The following is a 24,437-nucleotide window of genomic DNA, read 5'->3' on the forward strand; positions in this document are numbered from 1 at the left end:
AGAGAGACGGAGACACAGGAAAGAGACTCGGGAAGAGTGAGAGGCAGAGTGAACTGAGGAAGGCAGAGTAGGAGGGAGGCAGACAGTGGGCTCTGCAGATTGTTGTCCAGTGGAAGCAAATCTCACTTCCAGATTGTTCTGGGGCCCTGAACAGGTGGTGGGGAGAGAGAGCTCACTGCTTAGCCTATCTGATATAGGCAGATTGTGAGAGGGGGGCTGGGGGCAAAGTGGGACCACCCTCCCTTGGGGTTAGGCTGGTCAGTGACCACCCAGGATCCCAGCAGCACACCCACTGGCCTCACACAGAACCTGGGCCACCCGCCCAGGATGGCTGTCAGCCCGCCCACCGCCTGGCTCCAGTCTGATTACAGCCAAAGTGCTAAAAGGCTCCAGACCCCCATGCCCCGCCCCCGTGGTCCCGCCTCCCCAGCCCTCCTCTTTCCCCTTCTCCCTTAGCTCCCTCTTTTCCTTTCTCCAGGACCCCTTGGGGAGCAGTCTACCCTCCACCCAATTGAGCCACTGGCTGAGAGGAAGAGGGTTTCTGCCACTAGCCCTGCCCCACTGAGTCCCCTTCCCTGGTTAGGGGCTGGATGCTCCTTCCCTCTAAAGCCCTCTTGGCCTGGCCTCTTTGAGACACGTTCCATGCCTCGCCTGGGAGCTCATAAATACCAAGGAGAGGCCGGTCAGGCTGTGTACAAAGCATAGATCTCCACCCCACCCCCTTTAAAAGTCCCTGGGTTCTTCCCATGCTCCCTACTCTTCCATAGATACCTGCCTGGTGTGGCTGGGGAGGAAGAGACGGGGCAGGGGGCACTAGAGGCCTGGGTGAACCTGGCCCCATTTCAAATGAGACTTGCCTTGGTTTGCAAAGAACTCTCAGGAAAGGCGTCTCAGGGCCCCTTGTGCAAGCAGCAGGCTCAGGAATTCCTTGACTCCTATCCAAACCTCCCCCCAGCCCCTTCTCGGCCTTTCTCCCTTCTCTCCGCTCGTTACCATCCACACCACCTCCCACCCACCGGGAAAGAGAGAAGGTCATCGCCAAAGGGGCCCAGGGAAGGGGGGGCCTCCAAAGGGGGTAGACCCGGGTGGAGTAAGAGCTGTTTACTCACACCCCAGCTCCCCTTAGCTCATCTCCACTCACTTCCAAGGGCCAGGAAAAATTCAAAATCATTCAGCCACACACAGCTGAGAATGGAGTGAAAAAAAGATAGATTTTAGCTCTGAGTGGCCCCATGTGGGAGCAGAACATGAAGTGAGACCCAGGGGTGAGGGAGACCCTTTTCCTTGGGGCACCGACTTTTGAGAGGGCAGGAGGCTGTGGTGCCACCTTGAGGAAGAAGGGAGGCCTAGCTCTGCTGGCGCCCCAGAGAATCTAGAGGCCTTGGTGGGGGGGCGGGGGGCTCTGGGATTCTTCCTCGGGCCTCTTCTGTCTGTCAGCCCTCAGGTGGTTTTACTGTATTTGCATGAAAATGCCTTGGGGTAAGTCCCTTTCTCTCCTTCTGTGTTATTTAGGATGCCCTGGCCAGTGCCAGGCAGATAACAGACCCTCCGTAAGTGCCAACCTGACTCTAGGCAGGGCCCTCCAGACCAGAACTTGACTCCCTAGTCAGTGACTTCTCCCTGCCCGCCTCCACGTACGGTGGACAGGAGTGAGGGATGGGAGGGAGGAGCAGGTCAGGCGCTAGCCTGAGCTCTGGCCTTGACCCTCTGCCTGGAAGCCCCACAACAGGCCCTTGCGTGAGGAGCTGAGCTCTCCAGTAGAGTCTAGGACCTTGAGACTGGAAGTTTATTTTGAGATTTGAAGTCCAAAGTGGCAGATCCCAGAAAACCTCTTCTCTGGCTCCGTATTTGTTCTCTAGTTAAGTGGCTGAGTGCAGCTCTTGCAGTCAGCTGGCTCCTGCAGCCCGGGATTCCTCCTGGGGAGCGGGGGGGGGGGGGGGGGGGCTCAGAGGGGAGGGGAAGAAGGACCAAAACCCCATCCTGGGTTGTCCACTTTTGGGCAGAGGTAGCCTGACAGCACTGGGGAGCGGTCTTGTCCCCTCACCCACTGCCCTCCCTCTTGGAGTTGCTGATGGTTCTGGAGGGCCCCTCAGCTCAGCAACATGCTTTAATAGTTGAGCATCTATGTTGTGCCAAGACACGGTCCCACTTGACTTTGAAGACAGCTGAAGCCAAAGAAGGGGCCTCGTTAGTGAGTCTGGGGCCCATGTGGGCGAGTCCACCCAAGGTTGGGGCTGATGTGATCATCTCTAGCTCCCCACCCCGCGACCTCAGGCCCATATGTAGAAATGAACACAGGGCCAGAGTCACACCCAGGCCTACGCACGTGGGGAGTCTGGGAGAGGCTGCCAGAGCTTGCAGAGCTTGCGGACTGCTGCCCGGCATCAGGGTGGGACTGGGCTGGGCGGAGGAGAAAGAGTGGTCCAAGGAAAGGGGCCTGTCCAGGAATGAGCCTGGGCCCACTCCTTTCTCACCTGCTCCTCTCAGGGAAGCTCAGCCTAGATCTGCCTCTTTTGGAGCAAATAGTAGGGTTGACTGGAGCCTCCCAGTCTGAGACAGGAGAAGGGGATGGGAAGGGTCAGGTTGGCAGGGAGGGATATGGCCAGCATGTGGACCCTGCTTGGTCTCTGTATTCAACCCTCACTCACTCCCATTGGACTCCAGGTCACCTTCTCCCCTGCATGACTTGGACCACTCCTGTTAGGTATCTGAACTCTTCTGCTCCCTAGCTCACTCTGCTCCAGCTGGCCGGCCCCGCTAGCTAGCTTCTGCACATCAGCCCACTCCCAACTTAGAGTCTCTGCTGGCTGTTCCCTCTGCTCGGGATGCTGTTCACCAATAATCTGCCTGGCTTATCCCCTCGCCTTCTTCAAGTCTTTGCTTGAATGTCACCTTAATGAGATCTACCCCGATCAGCCTACTTACAACTCTGTTGCTTCCCACTGTACTTACCACTTTCTAACATACTAGGTTTTACTTATGACGTTTACTGTTTATTGTCTATCTTCTCCCAATAGAAGGTAAACTTTGTGATGGCACAAATCATTCATTTTGCTTTGTTCATTGATGTGTCCTCAGTGCCTAGCACAGTCTGGCACATGATAGGAACTAAATATTTGTTGAATTAATGAATTCACTCTGCTCCCTGCCACAGAAAGTGAGGTAAAGTAGTAAGAGATGGAGAGGGGATAAAGGTCTCTCTGAGCCCTTCTCCTTCATATCTGCCTCTGGGATGTCTGCAGCCTCTCTGCAGCCAGCTGCGCCCTGTCCGCTCACACTCCGGAGTCTAACACCGACCCCCCACCCCCCAACCAAGAACTGACAGTGAGTTTGGGGTTGAAGAGGGTGGGCAGTTTCCAGAGCGTTGTTTACACCAGGGCTTTATAGTTTAGATAAATCATGGGGAGAGGCACGAAAGACACCTGGGAATGAGGGGCTAGGCAGGAGAAACTGAGGCTAGAGAAGGGGTTGGAGCCAGACCCCTGGAGGACTTTTAAAGTTGGAAGACTCGGGGTTTTAAAAAGAATTTTTACGTCTCAGTTAAGGGCCACCCCGCCTCCAGAAGTTCTACCTGCCAGCCTGGGAAGTGCGGACGGAAGAGGAGAGTCAGTTTCCACAGCAAGCACCTCTCCACCTCTTCCCATTTTACCACGCCTCCCCCCCTTCCCCCGGCGGTGGGGGTGGGCAGTGGAGAGGAGGATGGGTGGAAAGGCGAAGGAGAGAAATGGCTCCGGGGCTTCCACTCTCTCAGCAGGACCCCCACCCTGGCCTCTGGTTCGGGAAGGCTGCCCAGCTGTTTCTGATTCTTTCGTACTCGCAGCCCCGCCCGAAGGGGTGGGGGACCGAGGCAACGGGGAAGCCGGGAGAGAGTAAGCTCAGCCGAGCCCGCGCGGGGAAGGGAGGGGAGTCCGCGTTGGGTCCGCAGGTGTGCCCCTCCGCTTCGCCATCGATTCCCGTTCCGAACACGGGAGGGAAGCGTCGGGTCCAGGCAGGCGGGTGGGAGCCACGTCTAAAAGTTATGTGTAGGGGGCGGGGGGGGGGGGGTGCGGTGAGCAGCGGGTCGGAGGAACCCGGGGCAGCGATATCAGATGTGAGAAGCCCCTACCTGAAGTCTGCTGCCCGTGGGCCCCCTGTTGGCAGCGTTGAAAAAGGAATTAAAAGAGTCTCCTGCAACTCCCCGTGGCAGATTCTACCCATTTCACAGAAGTGCAAGAACGAAGAGAGGACCCGAAGAAGTGGCTGCATCCTTTGTGGCTTGCTCCAGTGTCACTGTAGGTTAGATGACAGGGTAAAGTGTTTACCCCCTCACTCGGCACTCCTGACCATCACCCACGACGGCTGGGGTTACCGAATGAAGGGCTCTAGGACCCGGTGGCGCGGCGTCGGCAGGGACCGGGCTCTTCGAGCTCTGAAGGGCGCTGCTGCACCCTGTCGCGTCCCTAGCGAGCAGGTGGGGGCGCGGCGCGGTGCTTGGGGCGCCGAGGGGCGGAGGCTGCAGCCACACCTAGGGCGCCGCAGAGCGCTCGGGGCTGGCGCGGGCGGAGCCGCCCTGAGGGCCGCGCGTGTCCCCGGCCTCGGCCCCGCCCCGCGCCGTCCAATGAGAGCCCGCGGCCGGAGGGGCTGTCCGCACACTCTGTCCGCAGCCCCACTTGGCGCCGCCGACCCCCTGACACCGCATCCCAGCCTGGGCAGCGCACCCCAGACCCCGAGCTCGGCGCGCCGTCGTCGGCTTCCGGACACCGCTCCCTGCGCCCCTCTCCGGGACCTGGCGCCCCGGCTCCTGGACTCTAGGTGCCCCTAGGTCCCCAGCCGCCAGCAAGCCCTATGGCCCCCCAGGGGGTGAAGTAGGAGCAGCCTGAGTACCCTCAGCCGGTGCCCTCCACGCCCCTCCGGGCTGCGTGGCGGGAGTCTTCGGGGAGCTATGCTGAGGCCGAGTGGTGCGGAGGAAGCCGCGCAGCTCCCCTCTCGGCGCGCCCGCGCCCCTGTCCCCGCGCCCGCGCCTAGACCCACGGCCCTCGACGGCTCTCGGGCTTCGGCCCGCTTGAGTCTTGCCTGCCTTCTGCTGCTGCTGCTGCTGATGCTGCCGGCCCGCGTAGACACGTCCTGGTGGTGAGTGCGGCTCTTAGGGATGAGAGGGTGAGGCGCTGGGTTAGAAAGGCCGAACGCGCCAGAAAGGAATATAGCTCCCGGCATCCGCGCGGCTCAGGAGACTAGTTTGTCGCTTTGACCAAGTAAGAGACGATCCGGATGGCGGAGGGGGGCGGGGATGGGGGTAGTTGATAAGGGGGCGCCCCTCCTTCCCTGTTGGGTGATGTGAGCGCTGGGTATTTGGAGTAAGGACGGCCGGTCGTTGAGGCTTCCCAGACCCACTCTATTTCAGCTCAATCCTCTTAGGGCAAAACTACTATCCGAGTTTCTCTCAGGATGGATTCAAGGAACCAATCGTCCATCTGGGGCCTTCCGTGGCCGTCCAAAAGGACACCCTGATCGCCTAAAGTTGCCCCCACCCAGAGGTGGAGAATGGGACAGCTGCCAAGGGCGGGCGAGCCTCTCGCTAGTCTACCCCCACCCGATAACGCAGGAAGGTTTTGGTGAGGCAGCAGTACCCAGCGCAAGGTTTAGAAATGGAATCGAGGCAAAAAACTACTCCATTAACTCCCACAATTAAAACAAACAAAATACTTGGGTTTGCATACTTTAGGCATTTTGTCTTCAATCTGTTTTGAGGTTCACTTCGAACCTTGATATCTTCCTCCTTTCTTCCTGTTCTGCTCTAGATGGTCCCATCTCCCATCTCTCCCCTCCAAGAACTAGAGGCTTCTGGAGTCCCAAAGCATTAAGAGATCCTCTCCTAAGATTTCTTGCAGTCTTTAGACTCCAGACACTTCTAAGACGGCAGATGAGGCAAAAAGCATTAAAAATCCACTGGATATCTGTTCTCTTCTGATCTCCCACCCTCAAGCTCTGGATGGCACTCATCTTTTTCTCCCAGGAGAACGAGCTGCTCTCTCTCTGCCCCCACCTTCTAGGGGCTGGGCAGGGAGAGAGTTGAACTGAGAAATGACTCCGTCTTCTCATCTTTCCTTTTCACCCCCCAGTCAAACTGGCCTCTTGGACTGGGCTATTGCCCCTCTCTACCCATGCAGTGCCCCACGCTTCCTTTCCTTATTCTGCCCCTCCCCCCAAGCCTCCCTCTACCCCACAAAGTGTGGTCTCTTCTCCCCTTGCACCCTGTGGCTTCTCTCCTCAGGACTTGGAATCTTGGCTGGAAGGGCTGAGGGGCCAGCAAGCTTGAGCTGCAGATTCCTATCATTTCAAGATGCGTCTTTCTCCAACCCCATTTACCACCCCCCCCACCCCCACTCCCACCCCACCCCGTTTTCCTGTTTCAGAAAAATCTCTCCTTTGGATCTTTTTTTATTTCTGCAGTGTTGGGGAAGGCAAGGAGGGGGGTTCTGGATGGGGGAACAGGGAGGCCCATATCTTACATCTGGCTTAAAACATTCCTTCAGAAAGGGAAAAGGAAGAAAATGATGAGGAGAGAAACCTTTCAAAGTTCAGAGTGAGATCAAAGCCACCCTTTACTTTTTCGGGCTCAGTTTGGCTGGGGACTTTTGTCTTCAGTGACTTTGTATAGAGAAGATAAAGTGCCACTGCCCATCCCAGATGGCAGTTTGCTTTTAGGGACTCTTGATTGCTTCTTACCAATTTTGGAGGCAGTCTTGTTCCACTTGGTGTTTAAATGAGGAAGTGTCACTGTAAATTCAGCACCCTGGTGGTGGTTCCTAAGACCCAAGTAGGGTCTTTTTGTCCATTTTGTCCCCTTGGCTACTCCCCCTCCATTTTCTCTTCTCCCTCTATTACTCTCCCCCCATGTGGTTCATATTAAAGATTTTGGAAAAACTCCTAGGTGGAAAAGCTAGTATGGAGGGCGGCAGGCGGGTGATACAGAGGGATTCAGCCATCCCTGTGAAATGGAGGGGCTAGGATGGGCAGTGAGTACAGAGGTCATTTCAGTCTCCTTGCCTCACACAGGTCATAACTGCAGGCCTCAGTGGTCATCACTTCTGGGATAAAGAAGAAAGCTGCTTCCTAAAGGCAGGTCAGGCCCCCAAGGTGATTACCTCTCTTTCCCTTAGGAAAAAACCCCAGCAAAGTTGATATTCTGTACAACTCCCTGAAGAGATGCCTGTTGACTCTGTGTATCCGTGTTCCACTCATCACTATCACCAGCTAACAGTCTGATCTTCCTCACAACTCTTCCCCCTACTCTCCAACCACTCCTTCCCTCTTCAGACCTTTAACTGCAGAAGGAAATGGATGCTCTGTACTTAATCTATGAAAAATAGAACAAGAAACAGGGATCTCCTGGCATGTGCCCCCCTGTTCCATTTTGCTTTCTGCAGGGGGTTGGATGTAGGGAATCACAAGAGCAGGACTGTGTTCATGGATGCACAGAGAGGGGAACATTAACATTATTGTTATCAGTAACAGCTGCCACTTAATGAACCCTTACTAAGTTCTAGACACTATGGCTAAGCACCTATAAGCATTATCTTCTTCAGTCCCCCAAATAATCCAGTGAAGCAGATACTATTATTATCCCCATTTCACACATGAGGAAAGTGAGGGATAGGAGGGGAGGGGCGAGAAACTCAAGTTCACACCAATTTTGGAACCAGAGTGGTCTACTCCTGGTTAAGTACTGTGTGTCTCTCTCATGCCTGGAATTGAAAATGAGCTTGGACTTTGGAATCAGATGTCCTTGGTTCACCCCACTTCTCCTCGGACTAGCCTTGATGGACAGACCTGGGTATTATTAATCTCCCTGAACATCAGTTTCTTCACCTGTGAAATGGAGATCTCTCTCTCTCTCTCACGTAGGATTTTTGTGTAGAAAAATGTTTCGTGAACTATAAAGTGCCATGTAAATGATATTGTTATTAAGATATTCAGGGAAGGTCATAGTTTTATCCCTGTGTTCAAAGCCCTATATGGCCTGGGCTAAACCATGTACATACACTAAGGACTGTAAAAGAAAAGAGGTAAATAAAAATAGGATCCCTGGCCTCATTAGAGAGGCAAACCTAAAACATCTGCAGATAGGCCAGCAATGTTGATAAAGAATAAAGCTATAATTGAAATGAGGTTTATAGCTAGCTAGGGGGAGGAGGGAGGGAAATCAGACAGGTTAGGTATTTATTCAACAAGTAGTTATTGAGTCCCTGCTTTGTGCCAGACATTGTTCTAGGTACTGGGGATACTGAAGTGAACAAAACAGAGAAAACCCTGTGCCTTTGTAGAGCCGCAGGTCCTACATCAGCTGGGGATACTGATAAAATGCAAGCTCAGTGGGTCTGGAATGAGGCCTTGGGCTCTGCATTTCTAACAGATTCCCAGGAGATGCTGATACTGTGGTTCTCGGGACCACACCTTGAGTAGTAAGGAGCTAGAGTAGGGTATGAGCTGTTCTGTCAAAGGAGGCAGGTGAAGAGAGCATTGTGTGGCAGGAAATTGGGAAGGAAGTAAAAACTTCTGGAAGGGAAACACAGCTACAGAGTCAGAGGCATCTCACCCTTCTACCAGCCCATCAGCTGAGAGATGCCTTAAACATCTTTGTGCCCCTAACGGCTGAGCTCAGTGCTTGGCACATGGTAGGCATTTTGCAGGCATCTGCTGAATTGAGAGGAGGATGGGCTGGGTCTCAGGCTGTTTCACTGGAGGCCCCCACACTGACTACAAGGGGCTGACTGCTGGTCAGGAGGCAAGTGCCCTGCTTTGCAGAATCTTGAAGCAGCTACTTAGTGGGGTAACGGTGATAGTAGAGAAACTTAATTATCTTCCTGTCTTAGACACTGAACAATGTTCCCACGCTCAGTGAGGATGTAACAAGAAGGACCAATGTGGGCTGCAGCAGCATGGAGTTAAGTCAGACCACAGGAAGGACTTTTTACCAGAGTTTGGCCTGCCCCACTCCAGACTGTCTCATGAGGGCTGGATTACTGGTCTCCCATTCCCATCCAACCCCCCCTCTTCCCAAGCCCCAGTAAAAAAAACAAACACCCATTGCCTAGAGCAGTACTTGGGCTGAACTGGGGAAGCAGAATGGTGGTGAGACAGGGACAGGCTCCAACTCCAACTGTCTTGATTCTCCAAACAAAGCACCGCGGCAGTGGGTGTAACTCCCGGCTGTGCGTCAGGCAGCCCTTTCCGGCCTGGCCCAGTCTGGGGTGTTTATTTTGTTTGTTCCTGGAAGCTGTTGCCCTGATGGACAGTGCTGGGGACGCTGATTCCATGGGATTTGTTAGTGGTGGACCAGCCCTCTCACCCCTTCCCCCGGGACAGATGGGCCCCATCAGCCCTGCTGAGTTCCAGAAGAGGCAAGCATCAGCCCTCCTTGTGTTTGTTTGAGTTGGTGTCACCAGCGGTGATCCAGTCTGTGGGTGAGGGCCGAGTGTGCGAATGTGGGGGGGTGGGGACGGGTTACAGAGGACATACAGCCAGGACAGTCCGGCTTTTCCCTTCTCCCCACTGGCCACCCTCCCTTCTCCTCACCCACTTCTAGGCCCATTTTGAGGCCTTTCCCAAACCACAGGCTCATTCACAGCCCAAACCAAATCTTTTCTGTCTGGAGCAGCAACTGCCCTCATGGCCCCCACCTGTTCAGAAGAGGGGAGAGAAGGAGTCCCTTTGATGTGTTAGGAGAACAGAGAATTCTCAGCAAATCAAGGAAGGCGCTGGGGGTGTTGGAGAGAGAGAAGGGGATTGTGGAGTGGGTGTATGGGTCAGATCTCATTTGGTGGCCTTCTGGGGAGAAAAGGGGATGATGCACTCCTGTCTGCTCTCTGAAGTGTTCTTTCTGAGGCTTGTGGCGGAGTCCAGGGCTTAAAGTATTTAAATGAAGGAAAAATATTGCCTTGAGAAAACTGAGAATGACTCGAGCAACCCAGTTAGCTTTTAGTACCCCGCTCAATTGATCTCCGTATAACTGTTCACGTTGGGCAGACTGGGGACTGGAACATAGGGAGGAGCGTTACTCTGTTACTCTAGATCTTGGCCTTTGGCTTCCCACTGCAAACAGCCCTCTGCCCATCCATTCGGGACATCATGCCCTGTAAGCTGGGAAGGATGATTTTGAAAGACTCATTAGTTAAGAAAGGCAGTGGGGCCTGGAAGCAAAGGGTATGGAGAGGAGAGTTGGGGTGGAGTGTTCTCCAGACCTCCCGACTGGAAATGTAGACTTTTAGCTACATGGTTCTGACTACAGCTGTAAACATTACTCAAAATTGCCCAGTATATCTCTTCCCACTCGCCCCTCCCTGTCTCCATCCTTCTTCCCCCAGCCATATCTTTCTGGACCAGCCATGCAGGACATGCCTCTTACGTGTGGGTGTAACAGTGTTGTCTCAGACTCCTGTGTTGTTAGTTTATTTTTCCGTGAGGCTCTTAATGTTTATTAAACAAACAGGCAATGGGTTTGTGTGATATGCCCACAGCTTCTGTGTATGTGACACATGCCTGGCCTGTGTTCTGGGAGGGTGTGTCACTTTGGCCTTTCGTTGGGGAACTGGTAATGGTGGGAGACCACTCAATTACTCTCTCTGCAACTGCTTAACTATTTCTTCAGAGCTTGTGGGGATTGCTTCTACTCATTGGCCTTGGGGAATACGGGCTGGGGGAAGAGGAAGGATCCTCTCCAAGGTCTGAATGCCAAACTTTCCCCTCCTTATTCCCCTCCTAATGCAGAAAAAAAGCCGGGATGCTCTGACAAGGCCATCTCCACCTTGCAGGTACATTGGGGCACTGGGGGCCCGAGTGATCTGTGACAATATCCCTGGTCTGGTGAGCCGGCAGCGGCAGCTGTGCCAGCGTTACCCAGACATCATGCGCTCAGTGGGTGAGGGTGCCCGAGAATGGATCCGAGAGTGTCAGCACCAGTTCCGCCACCACCGCTGGAACTGCACCACACTGGACCGGGACCACACTGTCTTCGGCCGAGTCATGCTCAGAAGTAGGGGCCTCTTCCACCCTGCCCTAGCTCCTTCCTTTTCAATGCCTGGGGTGGTGAGTGGGGAGCCATGATCCCTTCTCTCCCCTCCCACACACTACTTCATAATCAGAGAAAGAATTGTGGGTAGAGCCCACGATACAGCTGGGTACAGACCCTCAGTACCTTAGATATGTAGGCAGTGGCCCCTCTAATCTCGGTGGTCTTGGATGATGGAACAAAGTAACAGCATTCCCTAGTACCTCCATCTTTCTTCCTACCTTTACCTTCCCCCGCCGAACCCCTAGCCTGCAGGTTTCCATGCACTGTAAGGCTGATGACTGGGAATGGCTGCTCTGTTCTTACCAACACCATCGCTGCCCCCACCCCAACAGTCCCAACACTATAGTAATGGGAGCAAGGGATAAACAGAAAGGTGATATGTAAATATTTGGAGAGTCAGCGGCTTGGACCAGGCTCAGCGAAAAAGCTAAGGAGAGCTAAACAGTAAACTAGGAGAAAGGGGATGAGATGAGAATCTGGAGGTGTCAGAAGGACAAGAGCGATGATTCATCAATCCCCAAGAGCAGAGAGGAAAGAAAGCAGGCTGGGGAAAGTAGCATGTCTCTCATGTCTCTCCAAATAGGATGACCTCTGGGATGGGGTCTCCACTGCAGGGGAACTGTCCAGCAGAGTGGGCCTGAAAAGGCCTGGATGTGGACCAAGGCAGGCTTCGCTAAGCCAGGGTTGGCACTCAGTGGGAGGGAATGATTCACTGTGAAACTCTTCAATGGATGGAACCAGGGAGTTTGGAAGGAAGTAGTACAGGTCAGCCAAAGAGGTCAGATATACAAAGAAGTGGATAGAGAGCTGTGAGGGCTGGGGGAAGAGGTCAGATACTCTGGGGAATGCTCTTGCAAGAGAAGGGTACCTTGAATAAAGGAGGTGCAGAGGTTGCCCTGGAAAGAAAAGGGGAACAGGTTTCAGAGAGGGAGGTTGTGTGGGCTGATGACATACAGGGGCCTCTTTCCTAAAACACGCTTCTACCTTTCTCTCCAGGTAGCCGGGAGGCAGCATTTGTATATGCCATCTCTTCAGCAGGAGTGGTCCATGCTATCACTCGGGCCTGTAGCCAGGGTGAACTGAGTGTGTGCAGCTGTGACCCCTATACCCGTGGCCGACACCATGACCAACGTGGGGACTTTGACTGGGGTGGTTGCAGTGACAACATTCACTATGGTGTTCGCTTTGCCAAGGCCTTCGTGGATGCCAAGGAGAAGAGGCTTAAGGATGCCCGGGCTCTCATGAACTTACATAACAACCGCTGTGGTCGCACGGTCAGTACTCATGTCTGCGCGTGTACATTCATATTTACTGGGGGTGACCAGTTTGTGTGATCATGGACTGAATGTGAAGGTGGAAGCACTGAAGGCTTCTCGATCGCCTCCAAAAGCCCCAACCCCTGGAACAGGAACAGAGAATACAAGGTACCTTAGGAATGCCTAGGTTCAACCTGGTGCATAGAGAGTCTTCACATAGGTGGAAAGTAGGGAAAGGTGGAGAAAAGAAGGGAAATAACTTAAGAAGGAAAAGAACTGCCTCCATAAAGAGTGGGGTGGATAAGAGCTTATTTAGTCAGTTCACTGGTCTTTGAGTACCTCCTAATGCTTAGTACTGTGCTGGACAATAACATGCAACAAAAGCAGAAGGCAAGGTGCCTTGACTCTAAAACACGTGAAAACTAAAGCATGTGCCAGTGTACCGTAACAGTGAAACAGAATCCTGGGGCTTTAAAGTTAAAGTGGGCTTTGGTGAAACGGAAAGCACTGTTGGTCCAGGAAGGTTTCTTGGGAGAAGAGGTTCTTGAGTTTGAGCCGGAATAAAGGGTGGGATCCGACTAGGGAGAGACCAACCAGTGGCTCCACTGGCCATCCAGGGCCAGGACCAGCAGACCTCAGCGCACTCATGCTTTTAGTCCTGGGGATGACATAAAGTACCTTGACTGGCTGCCTCTCCCTTACCTGCCACCCCACCTCCCAGGCTGTGCGGCGGTTTCTGAAGCTGGAATGTAAGTGCCACGGCGTGAGTGGCTCCTGTACTCTGCGCACCTGCTGGCGTGCTCTCTCAGACTTCCGCCGCACAGGTGATTACCTGCGGCGGCGCTATGACGGGGCCGTGCAGGTGACGGCCACCCAGGATGGTGCCAACTTCACAGCAGCCCGCCAAGGCTATCGCCGTGCCACCCGGACTGACCTTGTCTACTTTGACAACTCCCCAGACTACTGTGTTTTGGACAAGGCTGCAGGTGAGTAAGGAAAGCAGGTAGGAACGTGAAGCCCCAGTTCTTAGCGCAGCACCTCCAGTTAATTGTGGTCTGTTCCGCCTCAGGAGTTAGGGAAAGAGGAGCCACTGGAGGAATCAGTCAGACATTTAAACCTTGTCAGATTGCTGATTTATGCCCAGTCTGCCAGGCCCGAATCTGCCCAGAGAGGAGGCTAGATTCAGCACCATGCGGCCTGAGATGACACCACTCCTTTATATCCCCAGCATCTAGGGTACAGTATGTGCTACTCAGTGAATGTTTAAATGAATCACCCATTTTCAGTACCAAGCAATGTATGGGCTACACAGAAGCATAAGATGGAGTCTATGTTTTGGCTTTTCACAGTCTAGCTAAAGAAATGAGATATAACAGGCAGACAAATGCAACTGCAAAAGACAAAAATCAAGAAAAGTTTATTGGAAAGTGTGACATTTGTTTCTCAAAGTGTGGGGATTATCTGGGTAGCCAGAGAGAACAGGTGGGTATCCTCTGCACGTGAGTTGAGCGGTAGGTGGGAGAGCACGTGATCTGTTCCAGGAATGGAGAGCTGAATATGCTGATTGAATGAAGGTTTTGGGGAAGGGAGATTAAACGTAGACAGACAGGTTGGAAATAGACCATGGATGACCTTGGAAGGGTTTAGCCAGTGTGCTGCTACTGAAGATTCTAAAATGGGGTTGGGGAAGCAAGGAAGAGATCTCTACCAAAGGCTAACCCCTGGCAGAAAGCAGCAAATCAGTTTTTAATCTGTTCAGATATCTGTGGTTGAATTCTTGGGAATGCTGGAAGGTGATATGGTATCCCACCAAAAGAGTGGAAGTTACTATCCTGGCTCATGTTTCAGGCTCAGAAAGGTTAAACTAGGAACACCCTGCGACGCAACAGAACTGCTCTTCCCCTGGTTACTGTCATGGGCTCTCAGGCTCTTCTCTGCAGACTTAGCAGTCCGGACTTGGGTGAGGGGAAGTCAGAAATCTCGGCTGTCCTTCATACTATTTGCTTTCATGCATCACTGTCTTTCCTGGAGAGGCAACTGGCTTGGAGCAAAACTGGGCACAGACACAGGGTGGGACTCCACCCAAGTAACAGAGAAAGTAGTTTGTGTACTTTGAAGGGTGCTAGGAGAAAAAAGGTTGAGAAAGCACTTCTGATTCTCTTAGTGATTTCCTGCCACTCAGTTTGTTTTCTTCCCATGTGGTGTAATTCAGAGGGCTACTCTCTAAATGCCTAGAAATAATTCCACAACATCCGAGGCTGTGCTATTCAAGCCTATGCTATCATCTTAAAATGCACCTTTGGGGAAGGATCTTCGGAGTTAGGATGGAGCATGAGTCATATGTGTGTTGGTTTTTCTCAAGAGGCATAAAATTAGATCTCATAAAACCCAAAGTGGGGCCTGGAATTCAAAGGGTACGAGTCATCCCAGAAGGGAGTGTGGAGCCAGTACGCCAAAGCAGTGCTGTCCCACTGAACTTTCTACGATGATAGAAGTGTTCTCCCTTTGTGCTCTCCAGTACAGTAGCCACCTAGTCACGTGTGATTACTGAGCACTTGAAATATAGATAGTATAACTGAGGAGCTAAGTATTAACATTTATTTAATTTTAATTGACTTAAATCTAAATGACTGCATTTGGCTAGTGGCTGCTACATTGGACAGCTCAGCTCCAGAATGTAGAAGAGGCTTTTGGTGCACAAGAGACATGACTTAAGACCCAGCCCTTGAAGGTAAGAGAGTAACATATGTAGTAGACCTCGTCAGCCCACTCTCTAGAGCAGTGGTCTCCTAACATTTTGGCTTGTATACAAAAAAATTTGCACACATACTCCAAAAAATGTATATTTACTGATGAATTGTATCTATGTCCCACTATACTGATGTGTGCATTATAAAGCATACATACAAAATAGATATTTTAAATTGATGGGATAAAAAACAAATACAGAAGTACTAGCATGTTCCGTCCACGTCCAGTGGCACGTGGAGACTACTGCTATAGAAATCAGTTAATTTATTTCCCCTCTTCAGCCCCCAGGCTAGTCACTTTCCCTCTGGGACAGGGTTGAAGTAGATATTCTCTAGGATCCATCCCATCCAAAATTCTATGATTTTGTCATCTGTTGGCAGTATCTCTTTTGCATAAATCAGTCAGAATGAGGTTGTGAGTAATATCTGTTCAGAGGGATGACACCGTCTCTACCCTTCAAGAGTTCCTACCATGAGGTAAGGCAAGGGATATTCTTTAGCAATTCCTTAGAGATATGCCTCCTACCAGTAATGCTAATCAGTTCCCCTCCTCAGTTGAACAGAGATTATAGACATAACAATCTGCTGGGTAGGTGCTACTATTATGCCTCTTTTCTTAGGAGAAAATGAAAGCCCAGAGAGATTAACTTGCTAGATCACACAGCTAAGAAGCGAAGACCTGGATTTTAAACCTAAACAATCTGACATCAGGCTCATGCTTTTAATGGTCATGCGATACTACTTCCCTGTTTAGTACAACTTAATGAAATATAAACTAAGGACCAAAATACTCACAAATGGTAGCTGGATTAGAGTTGTAGCAAAACCTCTTAGAAAAAGGAAATTATAGGCTGTTTTAAAAATTTTTTTTTATTATGGAAAATTTCACACATAAAATAGGGAGCCCTCACCCAGTCTGAACAATTACGGTATTTAAGGCTAGGCTTTGAATGGGATATGAAGATGTATATTGGCAGGGAAGGCACTGCAGGAAGAGTCAGTGGTCTTTGGGGAGCCTTGCTGATGGTAAGAAACAAGCCTGGTGCACAGGGCAGTGAGGAGATGATCATTTTGGCTAGTGGGTATATTTTCAGGAAAAGGGATTCTTTATGGTTTCCTCATGAGGATGTGGGTAAGGGAACCAGAGCGGCTGGACTAAGAGGTAACTTGGTTCTCACTCTCTCTCTTCCCTGACCCAGGTTCCCTAGGCACTGCAGGCCGTGTCTGCAGCAAGACATCTAAAGGGACAGACGGTTGTGAAATCATGTGCTGCGGCCGAGGGTATGACACAACTCGAGTTACCCGCGTCACCCAGTGTGAGTGCAAATTCCACTGGTGCTGTGCTGTGCGCTGCAAGGAATGCAGAAACACTGTGGACGTCCATACTTGCAAGGCCCCCAAGAAGGCAGAGTGGCTGGATCAGACCTGAATACATAAATACCTCACTCATCCCTCCACTTCAAACCTCCTGACTCAAAAGCACAAGATCTTTGCATGCACACCTTCCTCCACCCTCAACCCTGGGCTGCTACAGCTTCTATTTAAGGACTTGGGAGAGTAATGCAGAGGGCCTCTCGGGTCCTGGCTGGTTCCTTAGCCCTGGGAATGAGTTGATAGGGGATGTAAAAAAACGAGCTGCTCCCTGACTCCCCACTCTGGAGGTTAGAAGGGAGAGTGGAAGAGGCAGGGGGACTTCAGAGTGATAGGAGTTGGCACTGAAGCACATGGTCAAGGCTCGTTTTTCCTTTCCCTTGCACTGGCTTCCTGACACTTCTTGTGTGTGCAAGAGAAAGGGTACCTGGGGAGAACTTCTTTTTTCCTACCTGGCTGAGGGTAAATGGGACAGAGATGAAACTACGTATCTCTTCCCTGGGTCAGTTTGAGCAGACTGCCTGGTACCCTAAAAGGAACTCTTCGGCTACAACATTCTTTCATTATCAAGAGCCTGGATTGCTAGATAAGAGTTAGCCATAGTTGACAAGGTTCCATTCACATGCTCATATGTTTATAAACTGCTGTGTTTTATAGGAGAAAAAAAATTACATAACTATACAAACATACATTCTCTACCAATCTGTCCTTTTCGACCTGTATCAGCCAGCACTGCCCCTTTTGCTCACTTTCTGCCTGTTCAAACTGAGCAGCATGCAGTGTCAGGCCATGCCTAGTACATCGTTAGAATACCCTGGAACACTCCTAAGAAAGGGTGATTTAGTAGGTCTACCTAGGCCTTGGGCTTTTTACTTTTTAAAACTTTTCATTCATTATTCTGGTGGTCAGCCAGGTTTGAAAAACACTAAATAAAAGGTATGTGACTCATGGAAGGTGGGAGAAGGTAACAAGCCTGATCTCAAGGCCCCACATAAATCATCAATGTATACTAGGCAGGTAGAGATCTCTGGCTTTGGCAACTTTTAGGAGAGGATCCTAGCCTTTGAAGCTGGGAGCGGGAGCCAGTGGTTACAGAGGGAAGGAGAGCTGGGGCTTGGGGCCAAAGTGGTAAAAAGCTTAGAAAGCAGCGTTTCCCCATTTATTCAACAAGTCTTTATTTAGTGACTCTTCAAGCCCTGGTGATTATTATCCTTCGCCCCATGTTTTGCTTAAACAGGGGCGCTCCTTCTGTGCTCCTACCCACTGCCTAACGAAGCCTGCAGTGGTGGAGTTTCCAGAGACAGCAGGCTTAGTAAGCCAGAGGGTAGGACAGAGAGTCCCAGAAACCATGATGTCCTATTTTTATGTGACTTGGACAGTGGTCATCTCTTACCTGTTGATATTTTAAAGAAGCAGAATGGTGCAGAAATCTGCAGTTACGACAGAGCAGGGTTCTGAAATCTCAGCTGTGCCAGTTAACTGTGTTTGATATTTTGAGCAAGATAACCCAACTTCTCTGAGCCTCTATCTTCTCATCTCTAAAATGAGAGTATGAACTTATCTCAGACATTGAGTTTTAATTATGCCCCAAACTCCAGCTAACAGACCCTCTTACTGAAGCCCCTCACTGGTCTAGCTCATCATTACTTTTCTCAGAATCTTCAATTTGGGACTACAGAGTATTGACAGCAGGCTGTAGATTAAGGCGCCTACACAAGAAATTCTGAATGCAGGCCCCCTCCTTTCCCGAATTCCTCTCCAGCACCCCTTGGGGTCCTCCCATGTTTGTGGAGCAGCTTTACTCCGCACAGGCAGCAAGAGGATGGGGGAGCCATAGCTCTGGGCCATGGGGGCAGATTTATTTGGATGATAGGACTAATATTTGTGTAACCTGCTGAGACCTGTGTGGGAGAGTTTAGGGTGGTTTTTCTCTTGGTGAGGGGGTTTGCTCCGGTTTCACATCCATTAACACAAAACATGAGCTAGTCAGGGCCCTTGTGGTCTGCGGTGAGGGGATTCCTGTGGAGAAACGGGACTGAGTGAGTCAGGCCAGGGGAATGTCTTCCTTGCAGAGTGGAGTCAACTGGATAACTGATGAGCCAATGGTGGGGTTAGGGAGGGGGAAATGGGAGGGGAAAAGAAGAGTTTCTGACATCTTGAGCTGGGATTAAGAGGAGGAAAGCTCTAGGGTAGTGGGAAAGTAAGGGGGTCATAGTCAGTCTAAACTCAAGAATCGGGTTGAAAGAATTACAAGAGGGTGCTGTCTTGTACGCTGGGCCACTGGGAGGAGCCTCAGGTGCCAGTTAGCTCCAGCTCTCACAAGAACATCCAGGTTAGAACATAAATGACAGCCTAGGCCTGCCATGGCAAATCAACCTGAGCTAAGTCCACCTGTGTTCTAGTATCTTATTCTCTGTTGGTTCTTACCCTGTGGAAGGAAGTGGGCCTCTGCTGGCATCTCATACTACTCTGTGCTTTTCCCTGGGCTCCAAATTCTAGTTCATAAAGGCCCAAGTTTTGCAATTTCCTATAAATGGTTAAGAGAAGAGCAAGCTATCCAGAGTGAGAGATCTGAAAAGTGAGGTGGATAGTGAGAGAAAAGAGGTCTATGTAAGCCCCGCTATAGAGGCTATGTGGCTCCAAAAAGGAGGGGCGGCCAAGCAATTAATTTTTCCTCTTCTTCCTTAGCTTGCCTCTGCATTCTGATTGGGTTTAAACAACTGACGTCCATTCTACATTATACAAACAGAAACTAATTCCTTTGGAAGAAGCAGCAATATAAGAACTTTATTTGGTGCAGTCAAGGCCCCACTTACTTCTGCTGCTACTCACTCACTGTCCCTGGTCTCTCCCGCTCCCATCTCCTCAGTTCAATAGAGCTCAGTCCCTGGGATCAGCAGTCTCTTTGCCTGCCTCCTCTCCTTGCTGTCGGTCTTCATTTCTTTTAGCTTTGAATATTTAGGTATAATGCATTGCAGAAAGTGCTGTTTGGATACCAGGTTAACCTGAAAGACATTATCCTTTAAGGATCTTAGAATCTTTCAGAGAAGGCACATGACTTAAGTACCTCAGCTGCATAGCCTATAGCCAATTTCTCTTATGTAAAAGCAAGAATGCCAGCCTTAACAGAGCCCTGCAGATAAGGGCCAGCTTGTATCATTGCTAGCCTTGAATAATAACATGAATCCATACTCTTCCTTACAATGATGCTGGAAAAGTGAAATCAGGGACTTCAGATTATTTAAAAGGATCAAACATTGCCTGGCCCTAAGGGTCTGTTAAAAGTCTTGTAGGTCTGACTCATGACCACTCACTGCCTCATTTCTCTTCCTCCCTGTTACAGAGAGTAGTTTCTTCTCCTTTCTCTCACCTCCCTTAGCAAGACCACCAACCACTAAGTCCTTTGCCAAATTCTCAGACCCACTCAGGACATTGGTTTCTACATAGCTTAATATAAGACAGATAATAAGGATTTTTTTCCCTCAGTCTTTCTGAGGTTTTATTTAAATGTCCTCTGTGGTCATAGGGCAGAAGCCCAAGGGAGGACGCCAGGGAGCGTATGTTTCTCTTCCCTGGGAGGCCGTCAGCCTAGCTCCTGCAGCCAAATTACAGCACCAGAGAACAATGTAATGCATTCCTGGGCAGGTCGGTGGGACCCTGGGCGCCTGGGCCTTGTGGAGAGAGGTGCCAGACACAGAGCTCTCCGTAAGCAATCCTGCAGAGCCGCCCCCTGGGTGCAGAAATGAAATACGGGAGAGCTTCACATTACACAGAGACCTATAGCTCACACCTGGTTATTGATGGCCTTGGTGGAGGCCTCTGCCCCCACCCTCCACTTGGGAACTGCCTGCTACTACGGGGGTTGGGCATCTTTGAAGGATTGTTGGAAAACAAGAAATAGATGCTTCCGTTTCACTCTTTGCCCTCCCTGTCAGCTTGCACACAACTGCGAGGATACACACACACATCTGCAGATACATGGACATACACATAGCTTCTCTCAAGCTGCATAAGAGTTCTAGTCATCTCCCCTCTACCCAACAATAAAAAAACAAACCAACCTGATTTCAATCAAACCCTTCAAAAATCAAACCAATGACAGAGGTTCAGTTATAACCAAGGAATATTTTAAAATTATCAACATGCAGGCAGCTGTTTGGTTTGGGGACAGGTACTCCTCTGGGAGGTGGCAGGAGAAGGATGCGGAAAGAGCATGGGGAGAAGAGATCACTAGTGCGCAGTTCCCACCCAAGCAAAGTGGCTGACACTGCAGAACTTCTCCTGGCTGGTTCACGTCGGAGAGAGTGCAATTAGTGCTGCATGTGCTGTGGATGATGGGGCGGTCTCTTATGACTGCACGAGGTATGATTGCCAAGCCTGCTGCTCATAACCTGTTGCTGTTTTTAACTCTTACTAGGTTAGAAAACAGGATAGCTTTGGGTTCCAGAGATGATTTCCACAAGAGAAAGGCACTGGAGAGGAGCAAGCAGTGGTTTACTAGGGTAAATATGTCACAGTTGCTGCATTAGGCTGAGCTTTCCCAGAAGCTGTCATTCTCTTTGGGGGGCTGGCAGGTTTCAGGCAATAGCCAGCGGGGTGTCAGTGATACGCCTGTCCCTGACCGAAAAGGTCAAAGGGATAGAAGAGGGGGTTCTATAGGCGTATTTTTCCACTTCCCACTCATGGCTTAAATGATTTCTGAGCATCTCTGTGGTTATTCCTCATTTACTTAAGGTGTTTTAGTCACCCTGGATTTCAGAAAGCAAGGTAAGCATTCTCCCCTTGGCCCCCTAACTCTGAACAATTCTGGCTTAAAATCTGCCTTTGCTCACTTCCATTCTGTCTGAGTCTCTGGCTGAAGCAGCTCGGCATGGGAGTTCTCTTTGGCCAAAAGAAGCCGAAATCTGGTGACTTGACTTCAGCACCACCAGCCCCTGTAAGCACACTTGAACAAATAGAAAAGCTAAGCTGAATGAATAAAAAAGGAAGACAGTTTAATCCACAGCTATTCTATCTGACAACTTTCAAGGGGGGGCTTCCCCAAGAATAACTGTGATGTTTATAAAAAGGTTTTTATGTATAAACACTTTAGCTTACACGTAACTGTCTCGCCAACCCTGTGAGGTCGGAGTTACACTCACTGTACAGGTTCAGAGAGGTTCTGTGACTTGTCCAAAGTCCTGTAAATATTGAGTGGCTCAGCTAGAACTTAAACTGAGGGCTTTGGACTTCAAATCCTGTGTTTTCTCCTCAAAGACTACGGATGCTTAGGCCTGGAGGCACCCAGAACCCCAGCACCTTTAGAACAGATATTGATACAAAGTATCCTAGAAGAGTATGTATGAGCAGAATTTACATAAGAAACAGCTTAGGCCTGCCTTTTAACCTTACCAGTGAATGCCCTTTATGCCATTTCTGCCACCACCACCACCTCCAGGAAATGATCACTATACTAAATAGTCCATGTTTAATCAGCTCTGGCTCCTAATTCTTTCTGTTCCTTTTTTCTTTTTTCAGATTAACACTTAAAATTTTGTTTCAGTTTTATCTAGTCCCTTTAAAGTGATGCTAAACATGTAGACAGAGTAGAAGTAATCATGAGAAGTCACGAGAGGAAGTTATTAAGGCTTTGGGCCTTTAAAGTATGTATTAGAATTTCCTTTGAGACTTCAATCTTTTAAAAAATGCTGTCAACCCCTGGGCTAGGAAAATAAGAACAGGGAAAGAGAGTGCTAAAAAACCGTCCTATCCCAGGCGAGATGCCTACTCACAGCCTAGCAAGGGTCCTGGGACCTTTAGCCGAGACAAGCAATTTATCTACACCAAGGCAAGGAGTATCTACCCTGCAGAGAAACCCCCGCAAGATGAGGCAGACAACAGATTTTCACTTGATCAAAAACTTTTGCTGCTGTCAACCCCTCCCCACCCTCATTCAAAATTCGGACTTCTGTTTAGGTCCGAGACAGTGAGACAAAGCAGCTCCAACAGATGCTGTGTGCAAGGGGAACCCTTCCCTGTTCAACCTTGGAATGCATTCCATTAGAGACAGCATAAGCCCTCACATACCCTACCTATCACTCTCCTGCACCCCAACTGTGAAGGCTGAAGGGAAAACTGTGGAAACACAATGTTCATCAATCATAGATCTAGGATGCTACAGCTCCCGGACCTGGGGCCCCACTTGGGCTAGGAGACGAACACCTCATGAAAACAGTCTACCTAAATTCAGGCTTTCTCCCAGAGCAAACCTTACTTTTTGGTCCATCGATCTTGGCGCTCACTGTTCTCCCTGCTTCCCACCCCCACTGCCTCCGCATGTGGGCTCAGAAGTCATCATCTAAAGAATTCCATTGCTCACCTCCTGCATAGCAGCACAGCCCCATGAGGCCGCACACCAGATGGAGGGGATAAAAGTACAAGGTCATGGCTTCTAGCAAGAGGCTTTTTCTTAAACTAACCCTGACTCCTGGAAAAGAGGCAGAGCAGGAGAGTGTCGAGTGAGCTGCTGACGACAGCTTCAGAGGTCTTGTATAAAAAGGAAGGAAAAAGCTAACTTGGCTTTCAGGGGAAATTTCCCTACTTCTGGTCTCACATCTACTTCTTGAAGGTGTCTAAGTAGAATGCAGACTGTCAAACCAAAGGGTTAAATCCTTCCCAATTGTAGGTACCTACTCAGCAGGCTGCCATCCACATGCTGAGCTGGAGGCTAAACCCTGAACACATGCCCTGTTTCTCCAGGAATGTAACTGTGAATACAGAGAGTATGGAAGGTGGACTAGAACTCTGGGGAAACTGAAAAGGTTGTCAATAGCCTTCAAAATGTTTGTGTATAATACACAAAGATGGGGGATGGAGGAGGATCATCCTTCCTAGAATCATTATGCTTGTTGGGTGACTATAGAGAAGCAACAATTACAAAGAAACAAAACAGTTTAGGTAACAGACTGAGAAACAGACGTCTCAGAATAAAAGGAATCTGGTGAATGAGATTAATTAGGCTTTCTATAGGAGGTGGCTTTTGAGCTGGATTTTGAAAAGATAAGGTATGTCCTGGTTGAGGGCAGTCAGAAGAAGGCATTCTAAATAGAAGGGACTGGTTTATGCTGAAACTTAGAAGCAAGAATGTGCAAGCAATATATTAGGAATTTCAAGAAAGTACATATTATATACACTGGGGAATACAGAGAAATTAGAATGCTGAGATCAGGGCTTAAATAATGTGAGGTGACTGCATGTGCCCAGACTGTCAGATGGCTCAGAGTCCCCTACAGAGCCACACAGCATCTTGATCTATGTCAGTAAACACCAGGGCACCTATGGGAAAACACAAGGATGATTCCATTTGTTACAGATACAGGAATCGGAAGACAGCTACACTGTAAAGCCCACAGAGTGCTAAGTATCAACTATAGGTCCCTATCATTTGAGATTCTGGGCTAAATAAGAGACATCAAATATCCCATCCAGAACTGTGATGCATTAATGTAGGCCTCTTGGCCCAGAACCTGGCATAAATCAAGCCAACTCTTAAGAAATTAGAATGTAAAAGAGTAATTCTTTAAAATAGAAAATACATGTTTTTTTCCCTGACTCGCAAGCTTACAACTTGACTGGTCCCTTATATACCATCTGGCACATTGGACTTTCAAGGCTAGCACATTCATTATAGCTGAGGCCACAGTGAATGGGAAGAGAACTACAAAATAGCTTTGGGGACTGGGAAATTAGTTCACTGATAAGCAAGAGGACAGTTCTTGTGCACTACAGGCTGCTAGAGGAACAGCCAAAGACAAGATACAAATTCTGATTTCGTAACTTTGAATTAGGTCTCTGGCTTCTTGCATTTGTTGAAGGTAAAAACAGAGCTATTTATCGAGCTTCTGTCATGCTTCCTAACTGAACTTCCCTAACCTCTGAGGACAAAAACCACAAAGGCAACCCTGTTCTTCTACGGCAGTTCCCTGGCCCTGCTTTCAAAAACAGAACATTGAAGTGTGTGTGTGTGTTTAT

At 49.9% G+C, this 24,437-nt stretch overlaps 2 protein-coding genes across 4 annotated transcripts in view; one reads left to right on the plus strand and one right to left on the minus strand.

The window, feature by feature from the left end:
- The window catches only part of ST7L (suppression of tumorigenicity 7 like), a 128,578-nt gene that overhangs the window by 30,955 nt on the left and 73,186 nt on the right, over window positions 1–24,437 (minus strand). The window contains exon 15 of one of the 3 annotated variants that reach the window (XM_064488833.1): window positions 13,709–17,965. The exons of 1 other annotated variant lie outside the window; for it this stretch is intronic. In XM_064488833.1, the coding sequence (XP_064344903.1) occupies window positions 17,960–17,965 (6 nt within the window). In that variant the 3' untranslated portion in view covers window positions 13,709–17,959. Of the gene's footprint in view, window positions 1–13,708; window positions 23,742–24,437 lie in introns of those variants that run through there. One more of the 3 variants, XM_010995296.3, reaches the window with a different exon arrangement.
- On the plus strand, window positions 4,653–17,116 carry WNT2B (Wnt family member 2B). Its single transcript, XM_031457828.2, has 5 exons — window positions 4,653–5,109; window positions 10,791–11,011; window positions 12,047–12,324; window positions 13,028–13,292; window positions 16,256–17,116. Exons 1-5 carry the CDS (start codon window positions 4,922–4,924, stop codon window positions 16,483–16,485), a joined length of 1,182 nt encoding a protein of 393 aa, XP_031313688.1. The 5' UTR covers window positions 4,653–4,921; the 3' UTR covers window positions 16,486–17,116.

This window comes from Camelus dromedarius, chromosome 9, assembly GCF_036321535.1.
Source record: "Camelus dromedarius isolate mCamDro1 chromosome 9, mCamDro1.pat, whole genome shotgun sequence".
Taxonomy (NCBI): domain Eukaryota; kingdom Metazoa; phylum Chordata; class Mammalia; order Artiodactyla; family Camelidae; genus Camelus; species Camelus dromedarius.